Source organism: Ylistrum balloti, unplaced genomic scaffold (assembly GCF_031769215.1).
Source record: "Ylistrum balloti isolate Yb309-2 unplaced genomic scaffold, AGI_CSIRO_Ybal_v1 Utg370066, whole genome shotgun sequence".
NCBI classification, from domain to species: Eukaryota; Metazoa; Mollusca; class Bivalvia; order Pectinida; family Pectinidae; genus Ylistrum; species Ylistrum balloti.
This window is the reverse complement of record NW_026782111.1, coordinates 1,091,523-1,118,048: the sequence shown is the minus strand read 5'-3', so window position 1 is coordinate 1,118,048 and position 26,526 is coordinate 1,091,523. Positions and strand designations below refer to the sequence as shown.

Below are 26,526 nucleotides of genomic sequence, written 5' to 3'. Positions count from 1 at the left end.
TCTGTTGTGAGTGACGTGCGCGTGCGAGTGTTATTGTTTACCTGTAACATGTGGTTTCTCCGCTGTCCAGGTGGAACGAGCTATATTTAGCCGCTACGCCTGGTCACAACCTGTTCTGTTGTTTACCTGCGCGGGTCGAAGTGTCCTTTTGTGTGAGCTGTCAAATAATGTTGTCAAGTTTGTTTTAAGTGTTTCTTCTCGTTATGTGCTGTTTACCTAAGAGTGTATAAGTCTTTTCGCCATAAGTTGTCTTGGTAAATCGTTGTCCTTTGTTCGTTAGACTGAGCTCACCTGTAGCGCCGGGTGGACGTGTTTTTGACATGTAGCGGTCGCTCAGCTATTCTTATACTTTCTGCCCCCTTGTCTGTTCAACCATTATTTGTTACCATTTTATCCTGAATACACTTTTACAGAGAACAAATAAGTTTTGTTTGCGTTATATTTAATTCTCATGGTAAAATTATACAAGGCCCACTGACCGGCCCTAAACTTAACATGATGACAAACGGCAATTGTCACACTATTAAAAAAAATCATGTATTCATTCAGATATTTAAAATAAAAACATGGTTTTGTCTGCTTGAACACGTGCCGTGTCGTCGAAAGTGAATATGGTTACATAATCTAGTATGATATACATGTACATTGTATATTTGTAAACGAAAGTGAAAGTAAATCCGACATCGATGACGTCATAAATTTCAAAGAAAAACCAGTGTTGTTATGTGCTGTCGAGAAGGTATATTGTGAGCTCAGTGTTCAGCTGAAATTCTTAACTATGACGATGGAAACATCCACAAATGATGATGAATACCTTCGAGAAAAGTTAAAAGTCTTCCATCAACCACTGATTGGAAAATTAATCCCAACAGATTTGCTAACGTTGTTGGGGGACGTACTATCAGGTATGTGGATTGTACTTAAGGTGACCTATATATCAGCTGTCATTTTAGTAGCATAGAGCTTCAGATTTTGTACCTCATTTATGATACGCATTGTTAATGTAAGTTAATCCTGGCAGAGCACTGAGGTAGGTGACAATTCATGGTATTTTCTCATCATACAGCTGATTTATATTCCCAGAGACGTATATTTATATATGTCTCTGATATTCCAGATCATGTTATCTCGTTCGTTTGGTCACAATCAAAATATGTTTACTTTGATAAATATCAAGGTCACGTACAGCAGTACACAACTAGAACGCGGACGGTTGTATTCGAAACAACCATTTAAAATCAAAAACCAATAAAAAGATACTTTATCAATCGATTACACTACTTGGCCAGGGGAGACAACTCAACGTTTTCGCCATCGATTATATCTGACGACAGTATTAGGTTAGAAACCCTTCATGGCCATGACCGGGGGGGCTCCTGGTGACACATGATACACTGTATGTGAGGTCCCCAGACCTACTACACATGTGTATCAACACTCGTCAAGATATTGCGTCATAATTTAACTTGTCAATCGCTTGCCTCCGTAGTGAATCCGGCTTTTGTCAAAGTAAAAATGAAAGCAATATGTAGGTTTTCGATTACTGTATTGTGAATTTTGTGATGAACAGAACCTTTTACTTGTGTCTTACATTATTGTGACATAAGTTCTTGAGCTTAAAAGAACATTGAAGTGTTATTGTGACCCGTATCTGATCATCTGACGTTACACGAGCTGCCGTATTCACTGAACTATCGCACTGTTTGTTATTCCTGTGCTGTAACCTAAGGCGTAGCAGTTCTGTTATTTGGCCGACTTACATAACATACAAGAATAAAATATCGTTAGACTTTCATTTCTGCTGTGAATACTGGAAGTACATTATCACGGTAATTTACATGATATTTTCATCTATAAGTATAATTATATATTATAAATTTACCAAACTTGATGATTTCTCCTACAAACTATACTATTCTTTGGCTGTTCATTAACATTTACATCCTACGTACCGACCAGAAGTGACCAATATAGACTAGCGATTAAGATGAAGGATCTGGATCTGAATAAAGAAGCCTACAGGCTGAAGTTCAGTAACGACTTAGTAAGTAAGTAATACCGCGGCGAATCACGATGGATATAATATTTGTGTGTATGTCTTTTTGCTGTCTCGAGATAAGGTATCACATAATTTGGGTTTTCCAAATTCCCTTTTTAGGAAAAAATTTCTAAGTTGAAAACGGATATCAGTAATTCAGGGACATACATGCATAACAGGTAAGAGTGATGAAACCTTTTTTTAATTTTTTTTTGTCATCACTGGGGTACAGAAGCAACCTCTGACTCACAAGACTGATATTCTAGGGAAATTCTAAACTTCCTCACTTCTCAAGGTAAATCACCCTGAAACCAGGAGTTAGATTCAAGCTGAGGCACTAAGCAGAAATGTGATTTTTCGTGTTCAGTTTCATGGATGGCCAACGAAATTTTACGGGTTGAGGAATTTACAGTCCCGAGTTAATAGTAATGAAATCTTAAAAAAGAAAGAGAGAGAGAGAGAGAGAGAGAGAGAGAGAGAGAGAGAGAGAGAGAGAGAGAGAGAGAGAGAGAGAGAGAGAGAGCTCCAGAGAGAGAGAGAGAGAGAGAGAGAGAGAGAGAGAGAGAGAGAGAGAGAGAGAGAGAGAGAGAGAGAGAGAGAGAGAGAGATGTTTATTCTTTAGAGATCAAGAATTAAAAGATCACCTTCCGTATGTCTTCAGCAGACTTGAGAACTTCGTGCAGGAATTACTCCGGAGATTTGAAGGAAAATGAACGAAACATCTACTCTTGGTCTTACGGAAATCATACACTCCAAACCGACACGAAAAATTTGTAGAAATTCTGAAAATTTAGGTAGATCGATTGACTAACAGTCCTGATACGTCACAACACACTTGCAAACGCGTAAACAAATAAACACCATGTTCTGGCCTTTTTCAATTACAAACTAAATAAGACCTGGACATCCTAGGTACCTGACTGTCGGTTGTGCTATGAAAACCATGAATAGACCACAGCTTTTGATGATCTTTCAATCAATACAAGTCTGAATGAACAATCTTTCTTTCTTCACAAAATAAATGGCTGGAGTGTAGAGTTTGTTTTTTTTTTTTTTTTTTGTGATTTGGTGGTTGAAAGTGTAGACAGTAATGGTAAAGTTACTCAGATCAGTTTTCTCACTGTACGAAAATGTCTCGACTTGTTTAGTTTTCGTGATCTTCACCCTCGCCAAAATACTGCTTAAATTTTAAGACACTGACCATGTATACTATTTATCTGCTGCCATTGAGGAAATACACCTGCCACACATATTTTTGCTGTCAGTCACGGAAACCGCTGTATTTTAGTACAAGCAGAATTACGACAGAATATTTTTTTAAAATTAACGTTAAAAACTTGAAAATATAAACAACTGTTGAAATAAGCAATGATATATATGGTAAAGAACAAGTTTATTTTCTGAAAATCAATAAAATTTTCTGTTATATCCCTTGAAGTTTTGGAATTTCCGTCGCGGCGCAATTATTTTGGCATACGTCAAGAAGCTTCCTTCCTTCTCGCCAGAATACAGCGTATATTTTAACACTCTGAGTGTATATTCCAAACGCATTATATCATACATAATTCAGCCTAAAGCTGATTTCATGGCTAAATGTATCTCTTACCCGTACACCTCAGTGCCCATACGGCTTAATTGGTGATTTCATTCAAGAGACAGTACAACCATCGCAGCATTTCATATCAAATTTTAACCGATTTTGACATTTGAAAAGGTATTCAAAATAATTATAAGCATATAGGAAATGTTTGATTATATATCGTATAATTCCAACAGAAACTTGCTTTAATGCTCAGCCGTTAAGAGAAAGATCGTGTAAAAGAACACACATCTAGAATTAGATACAATAGACCTCACCATTGAAATTCCAACAAACTATTGGCATGCCTTTCGGAACCAAATGCGCCCCTCTGTTGGCTGACTTGTTTTTGTTTTCATATGAGGCTTATCAAAACAGGTGACAACGACCTTGCCAAATCGTTTAATTTCACCTTCAGATGTATTGATGACGTTTTGTCTTTAGATAACAAACCCCACAACTGGTAATCAAAGGTACGACAAACTCTTCTACATCAGCAACCAACGGCAGCCATTTTGGATTTTAACTCTCATAATTAGTAACTGCTATTTTTGGAGAAGAACTGGATAACTTTTTTAAAATTTCTTATGTAAGTTCCTTTTTGTCTTTTGTTACTTACGTACCAAAAGATCTTAAGTGTTTTAGAGTATTTGTTCTGATGGGTTGTTTATTTGATTACGAACATGCAGAAAAATATTATTGTATATTATAGATAAAGATGCTTCAACCATCAAAAACTTCACACGTCAAATCAGTTTCGAGGCCGGCACAGATCGCTTGTTGATAGTTTTAGTTGAAAAGACAGAGGTCCCAGGAAGATGGAGAATGCTGCTGAATGCTCTGAGGGTAAAAAGTACGTACTTCAAATTTTAAAGCATAAGCAATCTTAGAGATATGACGGATATATAATTAGAATGACCTTCTTTGGAACAGAATGTCGAATTTTAATCGGCTTCTAAATATATTTTATTTCATTTTGCCACTATTAAGGCTTGGGTTCATCGGTTCTGCAACTGGACAATTGTTTTTTATCAATATCATAATTATCGAATAATTATTATTTTTATTTTATGAATTAAAAATAAATAAATAAATAAATTACGTTTACAATATATATATATATCACATGTTGTCTCTAATATCGGATTCATAATTTGTCATTTTAGAGTATGAATATCTCTTAAATCTTCTGGAAGGAACAACGGATGTGCAAGAAATTGATCGCAACATGAACCTCATCAATAGATTCCGACCGATATTGAAGGAGAAAATGAATCCAATAGCTATACTCCCTTCACTAGTACATAAAGATGTGTTAATTGTAGGGGATAGAGAGAATATTGAAAGCGAAAGCAAAAACCAAGGACTACAGGCTGCATCAGAGATGTTATTGGATCGTATCCACCGAAGAAAGACAGATTGGTATAAATTGTTTCTGGAGACACTGGTCGAGAACGAATGCGAGCATTTGGTTCAAGAGATAGATCCAGATTTCATGAAAAGTAAGTAAAAGATATTTACAGTTTTGTTCTCGTTTATGTTTTTTTCGATGGTTGAATTTTTGGCGGTTTTGCCGAAAGCTTGAAACAGACAGAAAGTATCTTATGTAATCTACGAAACAGGCCAAAGTTTTTTATGTTCAAATGTCATTTTCAAGGTGTCTATTTTGCGCAACTGAAGTTCATCCTAAAGAAAGCAAACATTAGAAACACTAAAAAATGCAACTTCAGGGAAAAGATGTTAAGAATAATAAATGATGTATTCCTTTGACTATCATTGTTGTTTAGTTATATCTGTCACGTTACTGTTGAATATTTTTTAATTTTCCGGATTTGTTATCACGTTACTGTATCTAATTTTTCGTTTTCCGGATTTGTCATTCCGGTCAGGTGTTTACCTTTAATTAGTCATGGGATGGCTTCTTTCTAAAAGATTTTATCACGCTTCTTTATGTCTTCATTTCTTATAATGGCAACTATCTTCCATGCTGTTGTGTGAGCTGTGCTGTTTGTGATGTTGATGTTGTTCATACTGTATTGATGAATGAGAATAAATCATACGAAAATTAAGCACTCTCAAGCGTTGCTGTATTCAGTTACAATGTCTATTATAAGTAGTATTTTTGCTGTCGGTTTTACAGAAAGGGCGATTTTAGAGGAGGAAGCGGAGAGAAGAGATCGCGGAGAACTTGATTCGGCAACAATGGAGAATTATGATTCAGGTAAATGTGACGTAAAGAGTTTCTGAATTTTCAGCATTTTTCAAGTATTTACTGTTGCGTTAGATTTGGTTGTTTGATGTTTTCGTAGTATGCCTGTTTTTAAAAACACCTGAAGTGTATAATTTATGGACATTGGCTTAATTGGCTGAACATATCTGTTCAGTGCCTTTCCGTACATTAAACCGCTGTATGAAGACTAGTTCTTTAACAAGTTTCTTAAGGTGTAGCGAAGCGTGGATGATAACCTGCATAAAGTTCTTATTCACTTTTAATGTAATGTTTCAGATTATGGCGAAGCATTGTCTGATATGAAAGGTTTGAATACTGATGTGAAACAAGGTTCTGCTTTTGATGAAATGGCGACGGAGGTGAAATTAGTGAAACAAGGTTCTGCTTTTGATGAAATGGCGACGGAGGTGAAATTAGTGAAACAAGGTTCTGCTTTTGATGAAATGGCGACGGAGGTGAAATTAGTGAAACAAGGTTCTGCTTTTGATGAAATGGCGACGGAGGTGAAATTAGTGAAAAAAGGTTCTGCTTTTGATGAAATGGCGACAGAGGTGAAATTAGTGAAACAAGGCTCTGCTTTTGATGAAATGGCGACGGAGGTGAAATTAGTGAAACAAGGTTCTGCTTTTGATGAAATGGCGACGGAGGTGAAACTAGTGAAACATGGGTCTGAAGTTGATGAAAAAGTAACAGAGGCAGCTCAAGTGAACCAGACTCTAACCACCCCGATCCAGACTCCAACAACAACCAACCTTACTCTAACAATGCCCAGCCAGACTCCAATAACCCCTACCCAGACTCCAATAACCCCTACCCAGACTCAAATAACTCCTCGGGAACCGACAGAGCATGACGAGTTATCTGGACCAGTTCGATCGCCACCCCAAATGAACACCAATGTTCAGCCAGGTATGTATATGTATAATACAATGATACCGATCTACTTCAACAGCTTAAGTTTCTTCATACAATGTACTTGTGGAGTTCTTCCTGGAAACATCGATATTGCAAAGATTGCCATTATTTTCATTTCTGCATTTTAGAACCTGTGACGCCAATTTCCATAGTCTATGAACGGGTTGCAACAGTAGAATCGGATCTGTCACTCCGCAAGTAAGTGGATAATTGTACAGATAAATGGGGTTATTATATAGATAAATGGGGTACATGTACAGATAAATGGGGTTATTATATAGATAAATGGGGTACATGTACAGATAAATGGGGTAATTGTACAGATAAATGGGGTAATTGTACAGATAAATGAGGTAATTGTATAGATAAATGGGGTTATTGTATAGATCAATTTGGTTATTGTACAGATAAATGAGGTAATTGTACAGATAAATGGGGTTATTGTATAGATCAATTTGGTTATTGTACAGATAAATGAGGTAATTGTACAGATAAATGGAGTAATTGTACAGATAAATTGGGTTATTGTATAATTTAATGGGTAATTGTACAGATAAATGGGGTAAATGTACAGATAAATTGGGTAATGTTATAGAGAAATGATACTATTGTACAGATAAATGGGGTTATTATAGCGATAAATGGGGTTATTGTACAGATACATTGGGTATATGTACAGATAAATGGGGTTATTATATAGATAAATGGGGTTATTGTAAAGATAAATGAGGTAACTGTATAGATAAATGGGGTTATTGTATAGATAAATAGGGTTATTGTACAGATAAATGAGGTTATTATAGAGATAAATGGGGTTATTGTATAGATAAATGGAGTTATTGTACAGATAAATAGAGTTATTGTATAATTTAATGGGTAATTGTACAGATAAATGGGGTAAATGTACAGATAAATTGGATAATGTTATAGAGAAATGATGCTATTGTACAGATCAATGGGGTTATTATAGAGATAAATGGGGTTATTGTACAGATAAATGTGGTTATTGTATAATTTAATGATTAATTGTACAGACAAATGGGGTTATTGTACAGATACATGGGGTAAATGTACAGATAAATGGGGTTATCATATAGATAAATGGGGTTATTGTAAAGATAAATGAGGTAACTGTATAGATAAATGTGGTTATTGTATAGATAAATAGGGTGATTGTACAGATAAATGGGGTTATTGTATAATTTAATGGGTAATTGTACAGATAAATGGGGAAATGTTATAGAGAAATGATGCTATTGTACAGATAAATGGGGTTATTATAGCGATAAATGGGGTTATTGTACAGATACATGGGGTAAATGTACAGATAAATGGGGTTATCATATAGATAAAGGGGGTTATTGTGAAGATAAATGAGGTAACTGTATAGATAAATGTGGTTATTGTATAGATAAATAGGGTTATTGTACAGATATATGGGGTTATTGTATAATTTAATGGGTAATTGTACAGATAAATGGGGGAATGTTATAGAGAAATGATACTATTGTACAGATAAATGGGGTTATTATAACGATAAATGGGGTTATTGTACAGATACATGGGGTAAATGTACATATAAATTGGGTTATTATATAGATAAATGGGGTTATTGTAAAGATAAATGAGGTTATTGTACAGATAAATGGGGTGATTGTTAAGATAAATTGGGTAATGTTATAGAGAAATTATGCTACTGTAGAGATAAATGGGGTTATTATAGAGATAAATGGGGTTATTGTATAGATAAATGGGGTTATTGTACAGATGAATGGGGTTATTGTATAATTTAATGGGTAATTGTACAGTTAAATGGGGTAAATGTACAGATAAATTGGGTAATGTTATAGAGAAATGATGCTATTGTACAGATAAATGGAGTTATTTTAGAGATAAATAGGGTTATTGTACAGATACATGGGGTAAATGTACAGATAAATGGGGTTATTATATAGATAAATAGGGTTATTGTAAAGATAAATGAGGTAACTTTATGGATAAATGTGGTTATTGTATAGATAAATAGGGTTATTGTACAGATAAATGGGGTTATTGTATAGATAAATGGGGTTATTGTATAGATAAATGGGTAATTGTACAGATAAATGGGGTAATGTTATAGAGAAATGATGCTATTGTACAGATAAATGGAGTTATTTTAGAGATAAATGGGGTTATTGTACAGAAACATGGGGTAAATGTACAGATAAATGGGGTTATCATATAGATAAAGGGGGTTATTGTGAAGATAAATGAGGTAACTGTATAGATAAATGTGGTTATTGTATAGATAAATAGGGTTATTGTACAGATATATGGGGTTATTGTATAATTTAATGGGTAATTGTACAGATAAATGGGGGAATGTTATAGAGAAATGATACTATTGTACAGATAAATGGGGTTATTATAACGATAAATGGGGTTATTGTACAGATACATGGGGTAAATGTACAGATAAATTGGGTTATTATATAGATAAATGGGGTTATTGTAAAGATAAATGAGGTTATTGTACAGATAAATGGGGTGATTGTAAAGATAAATTGGGTAATGTTATAGAGAAATTATGCTACTGTAGAGATAAATGGGGTTATTATAGAGATAAATGGGGTTATTGTATAGATAAATGGGGTTATTGTACAGATGAATGGGGTTATTGTATAATTTAATGGGTAATTGTACAGTTAAATGGGGTAAATGTACAGATAAATTGGGTAATGTTATAGAGAAATGATGCTATTGTACAGATAAATGGAGTTATTTTATTAGGGTTATTGTACAGATAAATGGGGTTATTATATAGTAAAGATTGTAAATGAGGTAACTGTATAGATAAATGAGGCAATTGTATAGATAAATGGGTAATTGTACAGATAAATGGGGTTATTGTATAGATAAATGAGGCAATTGTATAGATAAATGGGTAATTGTACAGATAAATGGGGTAATGTTATAGAGAAATGATGCTATTGTACAGATAAATGGAGTTATTTTAGAGATAAATAGGGTTATTGTACAGAAACATGGGGTAAATGTACAGATAAATAGGGTTAATATATAGATAAATGGGGTTATTGTAAAGATAAATGAGATAACTGTAAAGATGAATGAGGTTATTGTATAAATAAATGGGTTTATTGTATAGATAAGTGAGGTAACTGTGTAGATAAATGGGGTTATTTTTGAGATAAATGTTGTTATTGTATAGATAAATGGGTTATTGTAAAGATATATGGGTTTATTGTACAGATAAAAAGTTTTATTGTATAGATAAATGGAATAATTGTACAGATAAATGGTATAATTGTATAGATAAATGGAATAATTGTACAGATAAATGGTATAATTGTATAGATAAATGGGGTAATGTACAGATAAATGAGGGTATTGTATAGATAAATGGGTACTTGTGTAGATAAATGGGGTTATTTTACAGATAAATGGGTTTTTGAATAGATAAATGGGGTAATAGTACAGATAAAGATTGTTATTGGACAAATAAGTAGGATTATTGTACAGATAGATAGGTGTTTGTATAAATAAATGGGATTATTTATAGGGTTAGATAAATGGTGTAATTGTATAGATAAATGCGGTTATTGTATAGATAAATAGGGTTATTGTACAGATAAATGAGGTTATTATATAGATAAATGAGGCAATTGTATAGATAAATGGGTAATTGTACAGATAAATGGGGTAATGTTATAGAGAAATGATGTTATTGTACAGATGAATGGGGTTATTATAGAGATAAATAAGGTTATTGTACAGATAAATGGGTTTATTGTATAGATAAATGAGGTAACTGTATAGATAAATGGGGTTATTGTATTATTTAATGGGTAATTGTACAGATAAATGGGGTAAATGTACAGATAAATTGGGTAATGTTATAGAGAAATGATACTATTGTACAGATAAATGGGGTTATTATAGCGATAAATGGGGTTATTGTACAGATACATGGGGTAAATGTACAGATAATTGGGGTTAATATATGGATAAATGAGGTTATTGTAAAGATGAATGAGGTAACTGTATAGATAAATGAGGCAATTGTATAGATAAATGGGTAATTGTACAGATAAATGGGGTAATGTTATAGAGAAATAATGCTATTGTACAGATGAATGGGGTTATTATAGAGATAAATTGGGTCATTGTACAGATAAATGGGATTATTGTAAAGATAAATGAGGTTATTGTACAGATAAATGGGTTTATTGTATAGATAAATGAGTTAACTGTGTAGATAAATGGGGTTATTTTTGAGATAAATGTGGTTATTGTGTAGATAAATGGGGTTTTTAAACAGATTTAATGGGTAAATGTACAGATAAATTGGGTAATGTTATAGAGAAATGATGCTATTGTACAGATAAATGGAGTTATTTTAGAGATAAATGGGGTTATTGTACAGATAAATGGATTTTTGAACAGAAAAATAGGGTAATAGTAGAGATAAATGGGGTTATTTTTCTGATAATTGGGGTAATTGTATAGATAAATGGGGTTATTGTACAGATAAATGGGGTTATTGTATAGATAAATGGGGTATCAAATAGTTAAATTGATTGCTTTCATTGTACAGATAGGCGAACAACTGTTTATTTCGTCTAAACACTAATGCTTCATGTTAGTCTTTGTATGGCATGTAGGCATGTAATTCTTTATTTCAAATCAATTCTATTTATTTACAGGTCAATAGAGGTTATTGTTCTGGTAGGTTCCCTTGATCTTATGTGGGAACGCAACATTACTGACTTGAATTGATCAAAACATACCTGACAGGTGTCGTCAACGCCGTAGGATATGCTTACCCTTCCAGAACACCTGGTCTTATACTGATTGCACTTTTGCATGCTTTTTCTCCGTGTAAATATTTTTGCCACTATCTTACCCTAGTTTTATTGAATTTGTGGTTCGGTCCTTATTACGTTCAAGTGTGTTGGTTGGGATTTTTGTTTGTTTTTAGCTTCATCTGTTGATATGTGTGTATTCCCTTTTTGTTTCATTGGGAGTAAACATACCAGTTTACAAACGTTTTTTCAGTAAACATTTTGAAAAAAATCTCTTGATATTTATGCTGTGATATCTATTTCAACAGCTACCAAAAGGAGCTAGCACAACCTGGCTTAGACGGACACAACTCTATTGTTGTCGCACCAACCAACAGTGGAAAAACACATGTTGCCATCAGGGTCATGGAGGTAATTTTATCTAAGATTTGTATTAATCATCATCTCGTTAACCTTTGAGGTTTAGAGAATCACATTTCTGACAAATTGATTACATTATGAGCACGCGCCATTTATGTATTTCAACATCTCTTTAAATCTGCTGTTTCCCAACACTTCCTTTTGTGTTGTTAACATTAATGAGTCGACGTAAATAATTATTGAACAAATTACTCTATATCTGTCACTTATTTCTTATTGAGATGTGTTTCAAACATTTTCAAATATTATGTTAGTCACATAATTTTTATGAGCTTCATCTTTGTGGCCTTTTTCGATTTTTCGATCAAGATTTCGATTTGTTGTTCTAGACTCCATTTTAAATTACTTGGTTACGGTCATTTGGGTATTGATAAGACTAAGACGTATCACACGGTTTGTATGCTATTTCTTCAGTCAAGTTTGACATTTCTTCCTGGACTTAGTAATTTAAATATTATTTTGATAATTCACCAATGTATATTTATCTTATTAAGATTTCTGCAGGAGAGAATTGGGAAACAAATGTAAGCAATTTAGGGTCGTAATATGTGGAAATATAGATAAATAGGACCTCCTTGGTAATAAGAACGAAACTTGAATATCTGAATATATACTGAAAACTGGACAAACTGAAAACAGTTGTGAATTTTCATGAAAGATATATATATAAATTTCATATATATAATACCCTATATTTTTCACGAGTATGATATGATATTTACACGTAACCATATTGATACATTCGATCATTTAACGGGAAACCATTGTTTTTTTTATGACATCTTTATTGGAAAAATAGAAGAAAAAAACATAAAAGTTAAAAAATGTTTGAGAAAGAAAAGCACCATTTTTCATCGTCAGATAATTTGGCGTTGCGCTTGACAGCAAGACGACGCCATTTTGAATAGGTTGCTTAACGTTGTGTTTTAGCATTTTATGCCGTTATCTGTTAATAATCGCTTATGAAACTTTTTTTTAAAATAACAAATCAGAGTAAACTACTCTGAAATTATATATTTAACCTTCGCTTCATTTGCGCCCGAACAGGGTGGTCGGGTGGCGCATTTGCAACGCACTCGCCTTTCAACTTTTCGGGTTTGATTCCCGGAACTGATATGATAAGGTAGGGCTCCGTTCCCTTCAAAGCGGGTTTTCCCTAGGTACTCCTTTCGGGCTTACATCCGATATAGGTTTTTACCAAATTAATACATTTCTTTATTTCACTGGCAACAATGTACTAAAAGCTGTTAATAACCATCAGAACAGTAATTCAATATAATTGTTGAGGTACAGACAGGACTGGCGATATGTTTTCAGCACCACTTGAAAAGCCGTCCGGGTAAGATTATTTTTCTGGTGCCCACGGCAGCTCTGGCTACACAACAGAAGGAAAGATGTCAAGAAGTTTTGAAGTGTTCAGCTAAAGTGATGACCGGGGACAGTCAGCTTAAAGATAATTATGTTAGCATGTCCGTCCACCTGAGGAGGTAATTTTTCAAAGAGATGATAGCATTTGCATACTTTTTTGATAATACTCGAGTCCGTGTTTAGGTAAAATCGTGAGTGATTAAGATAAATTGTTCATAAACTGAAGTTGTAGAAATTATTGAAACGGTCATCATGGCACAAAACTGGTCATTGATTTCATCATATAAACAGCAAAATCAAGTTTTAGAAACCTCTGTTTAAACTTCATTGTTAATGTTAGATAAATTAATTGGGATGTGATTAGTCGTGATTGTGCAAATGTGAACCTTTCTCACGAAGAAGGTCCCAATAATATTTACGTCCTATTAAGATATTAATGACAGAAAAAACCAAAATAGATAGAGAAACGAAAATAGATAGAGAAACGAAAATAGAGCATGTAAAAGAATAAGTACAAAAGAACGAAAAAATCAATTTAAAAAAAATACAAAAACAATGCAAAATTCACGCTGTGAGTTTATACACACTCATCATACCCTAATCTGAAATCGCCCGTTTTTTCGCCATCATCAATATTTACTGAATTTTCAGTACATTATGGGAAATTTTACCTCATATTTCATTTTGAAAATCATATTGAGATACGCTTTTTACAATGCTACTTTTGAATCATAGGAAGACTCATTCCGTTTATAATACTTTAAAATCGACGTAAATTGTAGCAATACTGTAATGGAGACGAAATTTACTGCCAGTATAAACTTCATCATCACGTCACAAACACGTAGATGAACTTTAGATTATATTGCACGTCTTTTAAACGTCATTGCAAATGAAAAAAAAAATCATATCTTAATCGTTTAATTTACACATGTACAGAATGAAATATATGACCATAGGAACCCCTCATAATTACTACATTTGTTACAGTTTAAGTATTTTCCTCTTTATACAGCTTTTACAATATGATTTTTTTTATTTCGCAAATAAAGGTAGATGTTTTGCGTTTTTTGAAATGCTAAAACAGGTGCCTAATGGCACCACAGGATTACGAAAAGTTTAAAAAGTGATATCCATTACATTCCTAAAACTCGAAAAGACCCCGTTCTGAAAAATAAGCCTATCCTGAAAATAAGTCTGTGGTTTTTTCTAATGTTAACCTACATTTTCCTTTTAAAGAAAGTAAGCCGCGTCTGATTTTCCGGTTTTTAAGGATATTGAATGAGTTGTGAAATGATAATGAACATTTTACATTCTGGTGATACTTCAACAATGCTATATCAGGATATGATATGAGTTAATATCTGTAACCAAATGATATATTGTTTAGCACTTCAGAATGTGCATGTAATTATTGATAATGTGGTTTGATATGATGAAGGTACATGTGTGTATGTATGTGTGTGAGGGTGTGTGTGTGTGTGTGTGAGGGTGTGTGTGTGAGTGTGTGTGTGTGAGGGTGTGTGTGTGAGTGAGGGTGTGTGTGTGTGTGTGAGGGTGTGTGTGTGTGTGAAGGTGTGTGTGTGTCTGTGAGGGTGTGTACGTGTGTGTGGATGTGTGTGAATGTGTGTATAAGGGTGTGTGTATAAGGGTGTATGTATGTATTTCGAATTCAATTTTTATTTTTCAGTAACGATATAATTGTGGCTACACCCCAGATGCTTGTAAATAGTCTGCTGTCAGATGATGTCTCCTTTAAAGACTTTTCACTCATTGTATTTGATGAGTGTCACAGAACGTACGAGGATACTCCTTACAACACCGTGATGCGGTTGTACTTCGACTTGAAGTTCAGTCAAGAGGGGGCTCGTCTACCACAGGTTGTATATTTGTTCTCCCCAGCAACGAAGGAAGGGGGTATACTAGAATGAGCTTGTCTGTCCGTAGAAGTTTTTCCTGACAACTTCTCCTAAACTACTGCATCGTTTTCATTGAAACTATACAGGAATGTTGAGGACCACGTATAGATGTGCACGCAACTTATTTTTCCAGCAAAATATTGGTTGCCATGGAAATATAAATAGGATTTTGTCTGGACAAGTTCTTCTAAACAAATGTATCAGTTTCAATTTTACGACACATGAATATTAGGTACAATGTGTAAATGTGCATGCATCTCTTTTTAAACAAAATATGTGTGGGGGTGGGGATGGTGGTCTATTATCAGTCAGCACAGTTCTATCTTTGACATCATCAATGTATTTTATTCACGTGGTATTTTTATTTATGTACAAATAAAACGTAAACCCAATAAATTATAAAAACAGTATGTATTTTTTTTAAAAAAGGTATTTATCATAATGAGGAAATAGATGAAAAAATTATTTCTAAATTTGAGAGTCTAATTCGATTTTTGTTCTTATTTTACTGCAGATTTTAGGTCTCACTGCTTCACTTGGGTCAGGAAACGCTAAATGTCAGGATTCGGCAGATTTTTGGGTCAAACAGATAATGACCAACATGGATACTCGGAAGTTGGTGACAGTGAAGGAAAATATTGACGAGCTTAACGAAATAATCAATTCCACAGATATGGGTTAGGCCAGTAATTTTTTTACACATTGTTAAGGTTGATAAATATGACAGTGAAATTGACAGTTAGGATTAATGTAGGTCAAGGTAGTTGATTTCATCAACATATATTACTTTATGTTTTGTTAATTGATTTGGTCTGTTATAGCTGTACAACATTCACACCCATGTGTACTAGTTTACAATACAGTAAAACTCCTTTCGCATGTAAGTCATTGAAGCAGCACTCGACAAACCCAACTAATGCCACGTCCAGACATGTTTTGAGTAAAATTATCAACTCAGGGATTAATAACATCAGAACTTACTCTGGTCGGCTTATTATCAGAACTGTTTTTTAAGAACAAGATTTTTTTTTTAAATTTCTTTCTTCGGAAGCTATCTTTAAAATGGTTAAATGGAACGTGCAAACTGAAAAAAATATTGATCGTAGTTTTTATTTTCTTTTTCAAAATAGAAATACTACATTATACTTTCATAGGTACAGTGACATGCACTAAGCGTTTTACGTTTTTTCCCGTTTTTTGGTATATTTTTTATATTTTCAATTTTTTTCGAGACTTCGTTTAGGAATGGAATTTTACAATATTTGGCAATTTTGTACAATGATATCCATATTTTCGTCTCATAATATTCATTTAATTGTCTTTTGGTTATTTCAGGAGTAATAAAAAATATCTGCAGTGCTAATTTGCATGTGACGCCATTTTCCTATAAACACTTACCAAAACTACGTCAAAATGGCATTTCGAAAATCGCAGGTTGTAAATAAATTATTTCCTGGTCAACGGAAATAACATTAGATGAAGCATGGAACAATTCTCCATAAGTGTAAAATATTTCATTTCATATAATCCATAAATGAAGTCAGGAAAATTCATTGAAAATGGTAATAAATACAAAGAATATATAGTAAAATTTTTAAAAAGTAAACGACTTGTTGCACGTCACTATACATGTACGTTGTTTGGCCAATTAAAGCCGATTACACCCTTAATACTGTACTGTAGTGTAATTAATTAATTTTCAGAGATTGTCCGGACAAAGGAACGTCATAATCTGGAGTTTGGCGACCTCATTAATAGTATGATGGCAATCATAGAAGCCAAGATCAATCATGCATATGGTAAATGCAAGTAATTATGAATATATAGGGACCTTTCACCAAATCACATAAAACCCACTGATGGGTTATACTGGAAAATCAGCTTTCAATTATGTCGACAATAAATACATTGAGAAAATACTTAAGTATCGATAATCATATGACTAACAACGTTTTGGGGCGATGTTATTTAGGTATCCGGTTGCATAATGTGTAAATCTTGCACTTGGGTCATAGGGACTACTGAAATATGGAAATTTGCAAAAGCATTGTGATGTTACGTATACGATACAGCGGATCTAGTTGCAATTGCAGTGTAATAGAATTGACCTTCTAGTACTAATGTCATTGGACGATGATAGGCAAATAGATATAACGTAATAATATATCTACTTTTGGTCTTGGTTTTCAACACAGCCAACTACTTCTGTATATTTCTTAAATTGGTTTTGACTACGTTTCATTCAAACGTCCAGCGTATCTTTTCATAAATGACGAAAAAATATTTTTGGTCTCAAGGATTATACAAAAGACACATAATATGAAAAACACTTTTTCGTACAAATTTAGAGGTAGGCATACAAGACCCAAACAATGAATTAAACTGCATCATACCACTGTTTCGTCCTTGTAGAACTCGTCAGTGATACGAGGGGCCTAAATCTTGAATCCTATGACTCGACTAAGGAAAATCCAGTGATCGAAAGAAAAAAAATCGACAGGGAGATGGAGGTGCAGCGTTCCCATAATTAGATAAATTTCGTAATTTTCACAAAGCAGATAATTTTAGGACAGGGTCAAGTACATGTGTAAGAATTATAACGTGGAATGCAGTTTACGGCAAACATCGGGACTTTAAGCCACCCAGCGATGACGACCACCTGCTATCTTAAAGATTGTACTAAAGACACATAAGTGAAAAGCACTTTTTGATAAAAATTTTCAGTTAGATACAGTAGAGTCAAAAACTGAATTAAAATTGCATCATACAGCTGTTTTGTCCTTCTAGAACTCGTCGGTGACGCTAAGGGGCTAAATTTAGAAGTTTGGGAGACACACCTGAAAGAGCCCGAGTCGCTGACTTGGTATACAGTTTAACTTACCAGACTATTTCTTGTGCTAGTAAATAGTTGCAATTTTCATATCTTACTCTCTGACCTTTTCGTTTTACAGCTGATTTCAAAAGGCCTCCTGCATGTCGGGATGATAGTCGCTACACGGAATGGTGCAGTAAGCTGTGTAAGCAGGTGACAGGCACTCGGGATGATGACCTTCATAGAAGACTCAAGATTTATGCCGACTACTTGGAAGTGAGTTTATATTGTTATACAGCTAATTTTGTTGGCCATTTAGATATTATACAGTTTTCTCCAATGACTTCGGTAATGTTAAAAATTGAGTGGAGGGCCTTCTACCTACGGAGCCAAACACAAATAGATGAAGGGAAATATTGACAAAAGAAACATCACAGACAGTCATTTATTGTATGAAAGGAGACTGGCACCAGTTATTCCAGAAGGACAGGCATGTTACAATTCATCAACAACTACCGTTAACAAATTTGTCAATCCAAACAGTGATTTCACGATCGCAAATGAAAACTATTCTTGCCTTGAAGTTTAATATGGTTTTCCTCTTGAAAGTATGTTATACTTTAATTTGACCTAGAAATACATCTTCATGATGCTGAAATTTTCCTCCCCTGGACAGCTTTTCTAATCATTGTGTTATTTGTGAAATTGACTTTTGGTTTCTACAATGCCTCCGTTTTGTTGATTTGTTTACATCAGTATCCTTTACTGTTCTTGACGATCACATACTAGCCAAAAAAAAAACATTAAAAACATCAACGCAAATTAAAGATACTTACGACCACATTTACCCAAAATATGTGCATGTATAGATATCAAACTCAGCTTCACCCTAAATGGACAGACACAAAAGATACAGATTGTCTGTTTGAGTATCTGGGATATTCAACAGAAAAAAGGGATTTGAATTAAAGGGTAGCCATGATATCGGTTGTCTCCTCCTTCCTTCAGGGAATCAATGTACACAGTTACAGAAAGATGACCTCCATCGTTTATTTCTATTTTGACTAAACCATTTTAGCCTAAAAGGAAAACCACTATATACACTATGCATTTCTCGTTATATCTTTGCTAAAATCCATGATTGTTCATATTTCCAACACACAAACGAAGTTATGAAAGGAAGGTTCCAATCGGCTTTACCGATCTAAAATGCAATTTGTTCCGATAACATGGAATTGAATCTTAGGCACTTAGCACCACCGATGAGTCGTAATTGGACGAAACAGCCTTATGATGTAGTTTAATTCAGTATTTGGCTCTACCCTATCAAAATCTCAGTTTGTATGAACGTTTGTCTTTTGTACAACCTCTATGTTAACAACCCAGGTGTACCATCGCGCCCTTCTCATATACCGTGATGCACGTTGCAGTGATGCTCTACGCTATTTAAAGGAGGAAGTTGATGATATGTTTTTCGAAAACACGGCTGTGGAGACGGACCACGAGATGCACCAGCTTTTCGAAGGTAAACATTACTATGCTAAAACATATTATTTCTCATTCTTTATCTCTTTATTGTCACCATTGATTTCTGAATTACATAAATATGAAGGATGATCCTCGTACATTATTTAGCTTAGGTTGATGCAGTGTCTACCAAATTACTATCAAGGTTGTTATTTTCGAAGGGGTTTCCCAAACCACTTTACAGAATCACAAAAGAAGCACACATTATATACGTGCAGTCTATGTACGTTAAGTATATACGGAAAGTTAAAGGCGCTTCCAAAAGTCCCTGACCTATTGAAAGTACCCTTATCGTGACAATTGATTACTGAACATATCGAAATCTTGAAAACAAATAAAATGAATAAGATAAAATAAAACTAATGGTACAAAGCGCAGGTTTACAGATACTCGGAATTTACTCATCGTCTGATGAAGATATGTGTCCTTTGTATCAGTCGTGATATTTTTCACCATTTAAGAAACATGGAACGAAAATCTTAAACACTGCCTTTTTCATTTATGTTTGCCTTCGGGCAATTTACATGCAAAGGAAATTGGTAGTGTACCCTACTTTCTTGAGAATTGACGATAGCTTTGATTACAAGGACTCGAGATGTAATGTAGCTAAACCTGGCAAGGTAATGCTCAAATATTCGAATTTTCTTTTGGTATGCATGTAAACATACGTATACAACAAAACCGTTTCATCATGGGAAATGGTCGACTGATATGTTCTCTCTCTCATTTCAATGTTAACCGATTCGTAAGTTTCCATATTCAAACCATATATTTGACGAAGTCATTATACAAGTGCCTTCTTTGTTATGTTACTTATCTTGTGGGTGGCTTCTTATCAATGAAAACAAAATATAAACATATGGTAGTTCGACTGTAGTTTTGTCTACTTTTTTCTGCGATTTCCGCCATCTTGCAGAGCGGTCATGTTCAAACAGTTTTGATGGAGTTCAAACGTTCATACATGTATTAGCAATGGAAGATGAAAAACGTGTAAATCATTAACATGTTCTCACATGGACACCGTTGTCTATATCCTGTGAGACATGGAGTCGTCTTATGCAACTTACCTGTATACTACCTGTATTAGATATTACTGTAAGGGGTCGCCTCGTATCAACAGATAACAATAAAAACTCTCTAATTTTTCAAACTAAGACTTCTTACGTATTCGTGCGTTATCCTTAAGTGTTCTCTTGCGATAAACATCTTCTAAGTCTCTCATGTTGTAGTTTGAATATTTAAATACATGAAACATAGTCTTGTTGCAATGTTTTGTTAATCGACTTATGGGTTGCAACACACACACACAAAAAAAAACCAACTTGAAATCGAATTTCGATTTCCCCCCCCTAATAAGCTCAAGTGCACTGAGTTTTATGATGAGTTATGGGTGAAAATAAAACATTAGAATAAAATAATAACGAATGATGAAGTAATATCGAAGATTGTTTGACAGTATGAACTGTGATTGCAACCGTACGTGTGACACAAGCTGTCGACCGTGTTAGAAGTCGGCCGGTCATTTTGTCACATTTCAAATTGAATATTCTTACATTGTTATATTAAGATTATTTGAACAATATATCCTCTGATGTGTATGACGTCATGAAACATATTGTGAAATAGAGTTTTACAATAAGAAGACACATTATTTTTACTGTAAATCTCAATACGTGAAGCACCGGCGATCGTAAAGTATTGAAATCGTCATAACTCGAACAATTATCCAAATATCGCCATGTAGATTAAGCTTCCAAAAAAACGACTTATGGAGATGTTTAGATTCTTACGTTGTACATGTAATTCTTTGTGACTTGACATCATCACGTTGTGAATTTAGGTTTAATTTCCGTACTCTTAACGTCGTTGTATACCTCTTTTGAACAATCATACTTAAAAAAGTACTTTACATAGCTACTTGATATTTGGGATGTACAACTTATCCTACCATGTCCTTTACTACACTTTCTGTACAAATCTTTCTCAGAGAAACGAGTTTTGATGGAGCGCTATAATGATCATGATCAGGAGAATCCGAAGCTTCATGAAGTTCAAGCCCGACTCTGTACTTTGTTTCGCACTGATCCTGATTCAAGAGCCATCATCTACGTCAAAACAATAGAACTTGCAAACTGCATGGAGACATGGATGAATGAATGTCCGGAACTGCAACCTCTGAATGCGAGGGGTTTTGTTGGATCGCACGCTAAGGTTGGACTTGGAGGTGAGGATAAGTTTATATCTATCATTGTCTTATCTATATTTCTTCTACTATTGCGGTAACAGTAAGAGTGCAGTTATAGGGATGTACAGTTTGTTAAACGCTGATACATACATACAATAGTACATAGAATTTCGATTTTAGCCACATCCTTCCTATGAAATTTCTTATTCCACTTAAGACCATTAGTGGCAATTTTATATTGTTTCTAATATATGAAATTGCCACGCATAGTCAGGAAACAGAATATCATCTGTAACACTGTTTCCGATGAGAGAGTTTCTTCGGTTAATTCGTGTGTTTATTTAATAATGTATGTTCATACACTTTCCCTGTCTCATTTTTACATCGCTTGCACTTGGAATAGGAAAATAGATTAGGAAGAAAAAAAACTATCGTATAGCCCCAAGCCAATATCCAATAAGGAGATTTTAAAAAAGACACAAAAGTGCTTAGGTCTTTTAATACAAATTAGAATCAAACTTCATCATACAACGTTTTTGTTCTTATAAGAGACGACAGTGATGGAAAGGGCCTATTTTATGATATATCAATGTCAGAAATTAGACTGGAAGATGCACTTACTCTACAATTTGTAAATTTCAAAAGAACATAATGTGTATGTGTATATTCCGAAACGTAATTATCTAGAGGTGGCACGCATAGTCCAACTTCAAATTCAATAAAACATGGCAAAATATAAACGAAAGAAATATTTACACTGTGACTCATGGAAAAGCACAAGGAAAATAAGACCAGGTGTTCAGGACAGGTAAGCATCTTCAGATTCATCGTCGACACCAGCCTTGCAAATTTTTGTAAATCAAAGTAAGTAATGTCATGTTCTGGAATGGGAGCAAAGTATACAGCATTGGAATCAACAGGCAAAATAACGAGCTTAAAATTTCTGAATGCGATTGCTATGCCATCTTTTGAAATCATGTCTTACAAGTTTGTCCTCTTTCCTGAAAATCGTGACAGGTACAGAAATAGACTCTTTAACATCGAATCGGCTACAACATGCAAACAACATAGGATGGATTTGCAGGAACGTTGCTATCTAGAAGTGGAAAATTCACAATAGGAAAATTGAAAACATAACACTTATATCGCTTAGTGACGTTCACCTCCTGCATAAAGTGAATAGCTTCTTTCTATATAAGATGTTAACTAAGAGCGTTCATCTGCATTTTAGACTTGAAGCAAATTACTCTTCAACCTTAATTCTTACCCAAAGGAGCATCGATTCTAAATCTTTTTTATCTACAAGATAAGAATCAGGTAAGTTCTATGTGATATGTCAATTTGACTTTGTTTCTTTTTTGTTTTATTTACTTTTATTTATAGACGTATTCGAAAAGTATAATGGCGGTAAATAATCCTGTCTTAATTTGAAAATAGGTAACACCAGGTCAGAAAATGACCAAATCCTGAAGGCGTTCCGAGACGGCACACATAAAGTTGTCGTAGGGACCTCAATTTTGGAAGAGGGACTAGATATTCCGAGGTGTAATCTCGTCATATTGTATGATCACGTTACCAACGAGATTCAACGTGTTCAGACGAGAGGTATGCATGAAAATTTGAAAAAAAGTGTACGATATTTGAAAACAGCTGTTTGTAGGAAAGTTATACAATTATTTAATAATATTGGTCATAACGTAAGTGAATGACATTTGACAGAAATAAGATATGAATTGATGATACGATGAAAGAATTTTTTGAAGGATATATGACATCATATTACGACAGATGTAAAGTACCACACGCGTTACTTGCGGGTATAAAATGGACGCATTAACTGGATAATGGTATAGGTTAGTGACATTTGTTTGTGATGGCTCCGACCGAAAGTTATATGGCGTTGGTTTTTATACAATATTTTATGTTGTTTACTGCGAAGATAATGAAGGATATTACATTTGTAAGTTACGGATGTAGGAAAGAGAATAGTTACTGATAGTAGTCAAAAGTCATAAATGAAACTGACGCAAAGTTTTGCAACAAAGATTAAATATCGTAAAGTTATAATCAGTATGATTTTCAGACTTCCAAACATGCAAGTATTTGCTATCAAGGTTTATCGTTCATTTTTCAGGGCGCATCAGGAGAGACAATAGCCAGTTTGTTCTCATAACATCCGAACAAGGACCAGCAGCACAAAAAGAACGTGTCAACGAGGTTCGAGAGGAAATGGCTTCGGTAGCCATCGAAAGGGTTCAGAAAGAGGTTGAAAAAAACCCAAGTGGCTTTCTCGCGAAACAACGGGATAATCAGAGGAAAGAGAAGCTGGAACGCGATGCTGCTAAACTGCTTGAAAAACAGCGACTGCAGAATAGTCCGGTGTACGAGGTGAAATGTAACCACTGTAGAACATTTCTATTTTTGTCATCAGATCTCCGGAAAATTAAGGACATTCATCACACTATTGTGGCCGCTGGACTGAGGGATAGGATAATGTATGGTCCGCGCAGGAAGCCGCTATACGTAGATAAAGACATGGAGCATGGCGTTGCAGAACTTTGTTGCAAGAATTGTCAGACGATAATCGGCTCTGTTAACAAGTATACGTCACTGTACTTCCCGCTGCCTCGAATCGATCAAATAGTATTTTCAAGGGCAGATAAGTTCATAACAGGCAAGAAATGGAAAAAAGTGAAAGATGTCTTTGCCATCAAACCATATTGCTCCATTGAGGATATGAGGTTCATCATGGAACTTTCTCCGGAAGACAAAAAATTCTATACCTTATAGAATTATTTAAGGTGAACTGCGGTTCTTTACGGATTCATCCCTGCTACAGACTTATTTTTAAGTAAGCAAGACACCATTATTGCCATAAATTATCTGCTTACCGACCCTTTAACTTGTATTGAAAATCGATTATTCGGCGTATTTGATTATGTTGGGGATTGGATGAAATGTATTTCATATCTTCGCTCCTCATCCATATAAGTTTTAAGGCAATCGGGGAGACTCCATAAACCTTACTTGAAATCGTTGGAGATCTGCAAGTGCATGTTATGACAACGATATAATCATTGACGTTTGATCATTGATTTTTGTAGTTTCTCCTGCGACACTCGGGTGAGAGTTTGACGAACTAAATTCTGTCATGCATACTTCTTATATTAATTTCATATTGATGGCCGTTGACGGCAGAGTGCAGCGATGCTCGGGGACATTGGGAGAAAACTCCCTGATCTCATATATATGTACTCAAAAAGGAGCCTCAACAACTGTACAATAGTGGTCACGGGCATATTGTGTTCATATATCTAGCACTAATCCAAACATTGGTCCAAATAAGCAGTTTTCGTTACCCAGCAAATGTGTTATATTCGGTGGGAAGTATCTTCGGCATCCTCTTACGGCGCCATATGCAACGCCTGAAAAACCGAAACCACCTCCGCGTCCGCAGTTGTGAAACTAAATCGCACACTTACAGAATGACTGGTGAACACGTGATATGTGAATTTAGATATTAAAAAGCAGGTTTTGGTGCCAGCCGCCCTACAAAATTCACAAGATGGTCAACATTTATGCTGCATCAGTATTTTAAAGGAAAACTATGTTTTCGTGAAATTAAGTCGTATTTGGCAGCAGTAATCCACAGTAAATCTCCATGGTTCAGTTATTGACAGATGAAGTGACGTTAGAGGGACTTTCACTTTCTATATATTTTATACGTGTAATTTAAATTATATATGTGTTTTTAATATATTATATCAAAGTGCTTACTTTTCCATTTGTTCAATTTTGCACGTATTTATTGTACAGTTGTGCTAAGCCCTATTGCTGATTATTTTTGAGACGACCCCCGGAGATGTGAAGTACGTGTCAATATTCATGTATGTGGTATGTCTATGCGAAGAACTGGAGACGCGTATTACCTGTAGTGCCAGTGTATTATCCAGCGTATTGTTGTCTGGAAAACCACCTAACATCGATAACATCTTATGTATGAGTTGTTATCAATTATTTTATTTAAGTAATTGTAAATAATAACTTACTTGTTTTTCCATGAAAAAGTATTACTTGTAATTGTTATTGTCTACATCATGGTCTAAATGAGTTTAGAATGTTTTCGATTCTCTGCAATATGTCTGGATTTTTTTCTAGCCTATTTTGAAAGCCTGACATTACTTCAAAGTCTCGCTGGATTATCTATCTGCTTTTACTCTTGTTTTGGCCTTTTGAAAAGTTTTTCTGTGAATATCACTTTCGCTTAAAGACTGCTTTGATTGATCAGTCTTGGAGATTGAACAAAAGGCACACAATTGAAAATCACCTATTCAAAATTTAGAATGCGCTATGGTAAAGCCAAACAATGAATTAACCTTCATCATACAGCTTTTCGTTTCTCTAGGACTCGATAGTGATACTAAGTTTCTAAATTTGAAGTCCAGGAGGCATCTAAGAAAAATAAAAAGTGACTAATTTAATCTAGTATTTGAAATATCATGCATTTTCGATTATTAAGCATTTCAGTGTCAGTGGTGTAATCATAGAATAAAATATTACTATTACTTCAAGTAAATATCATTAATATGATATACAAACGACACCAACGGTACTCATATGATATTCAAAATGGTTGAATTTGTGCTAAATCAATTGTATAAAGTGCTGGTGTATGATTTTTACCTCATTTTTACATTATGGCAAATTTTTAAGTTCATTGACAAAAAT

At 34.4% G+C, this 26,526-nt stretch overlaps 1 protein-coding gene across 1 annotated transcript; it reads left to right on the top strand.

Moving 5' to 3' along the window:
* The first annotated feature begins 784 nt into the window (after positions 1-784).
* Positions 785-25,770, top strand: LOC132549590 (ATP-dependent RNA helicase DHX58-like). The gene is made up of 16 exons (XM_060213531.1): positions 785-905; positions 4,330-4,470; positions 4,784-5,119; positions 5,758-5,838; positions 6,124-6,756; positions 6,891-6,960; positions 11,876-11,978; positions 13,305-13,474; positions 15,046-15,235; positions 15,789-15,951; positions 16,978-17,073; positions 18,226-18,362; positions 19,473-19,611; positions 21,601-21,837; positions 23,236-23,403; positions 23,933-25,770. The coding sequence occupies exons 1-16, from the start codon at positions 785-787 to the stop codon at positions 24,586-24,588; spliced, it is 3,441 nt and encodes a 1,146-aa protein (XP_060069514.1). The 3' UTR covers positions 24,589-25,770.
* Positions 25,771-26,526: the final 756 nt, after the last annotated feature.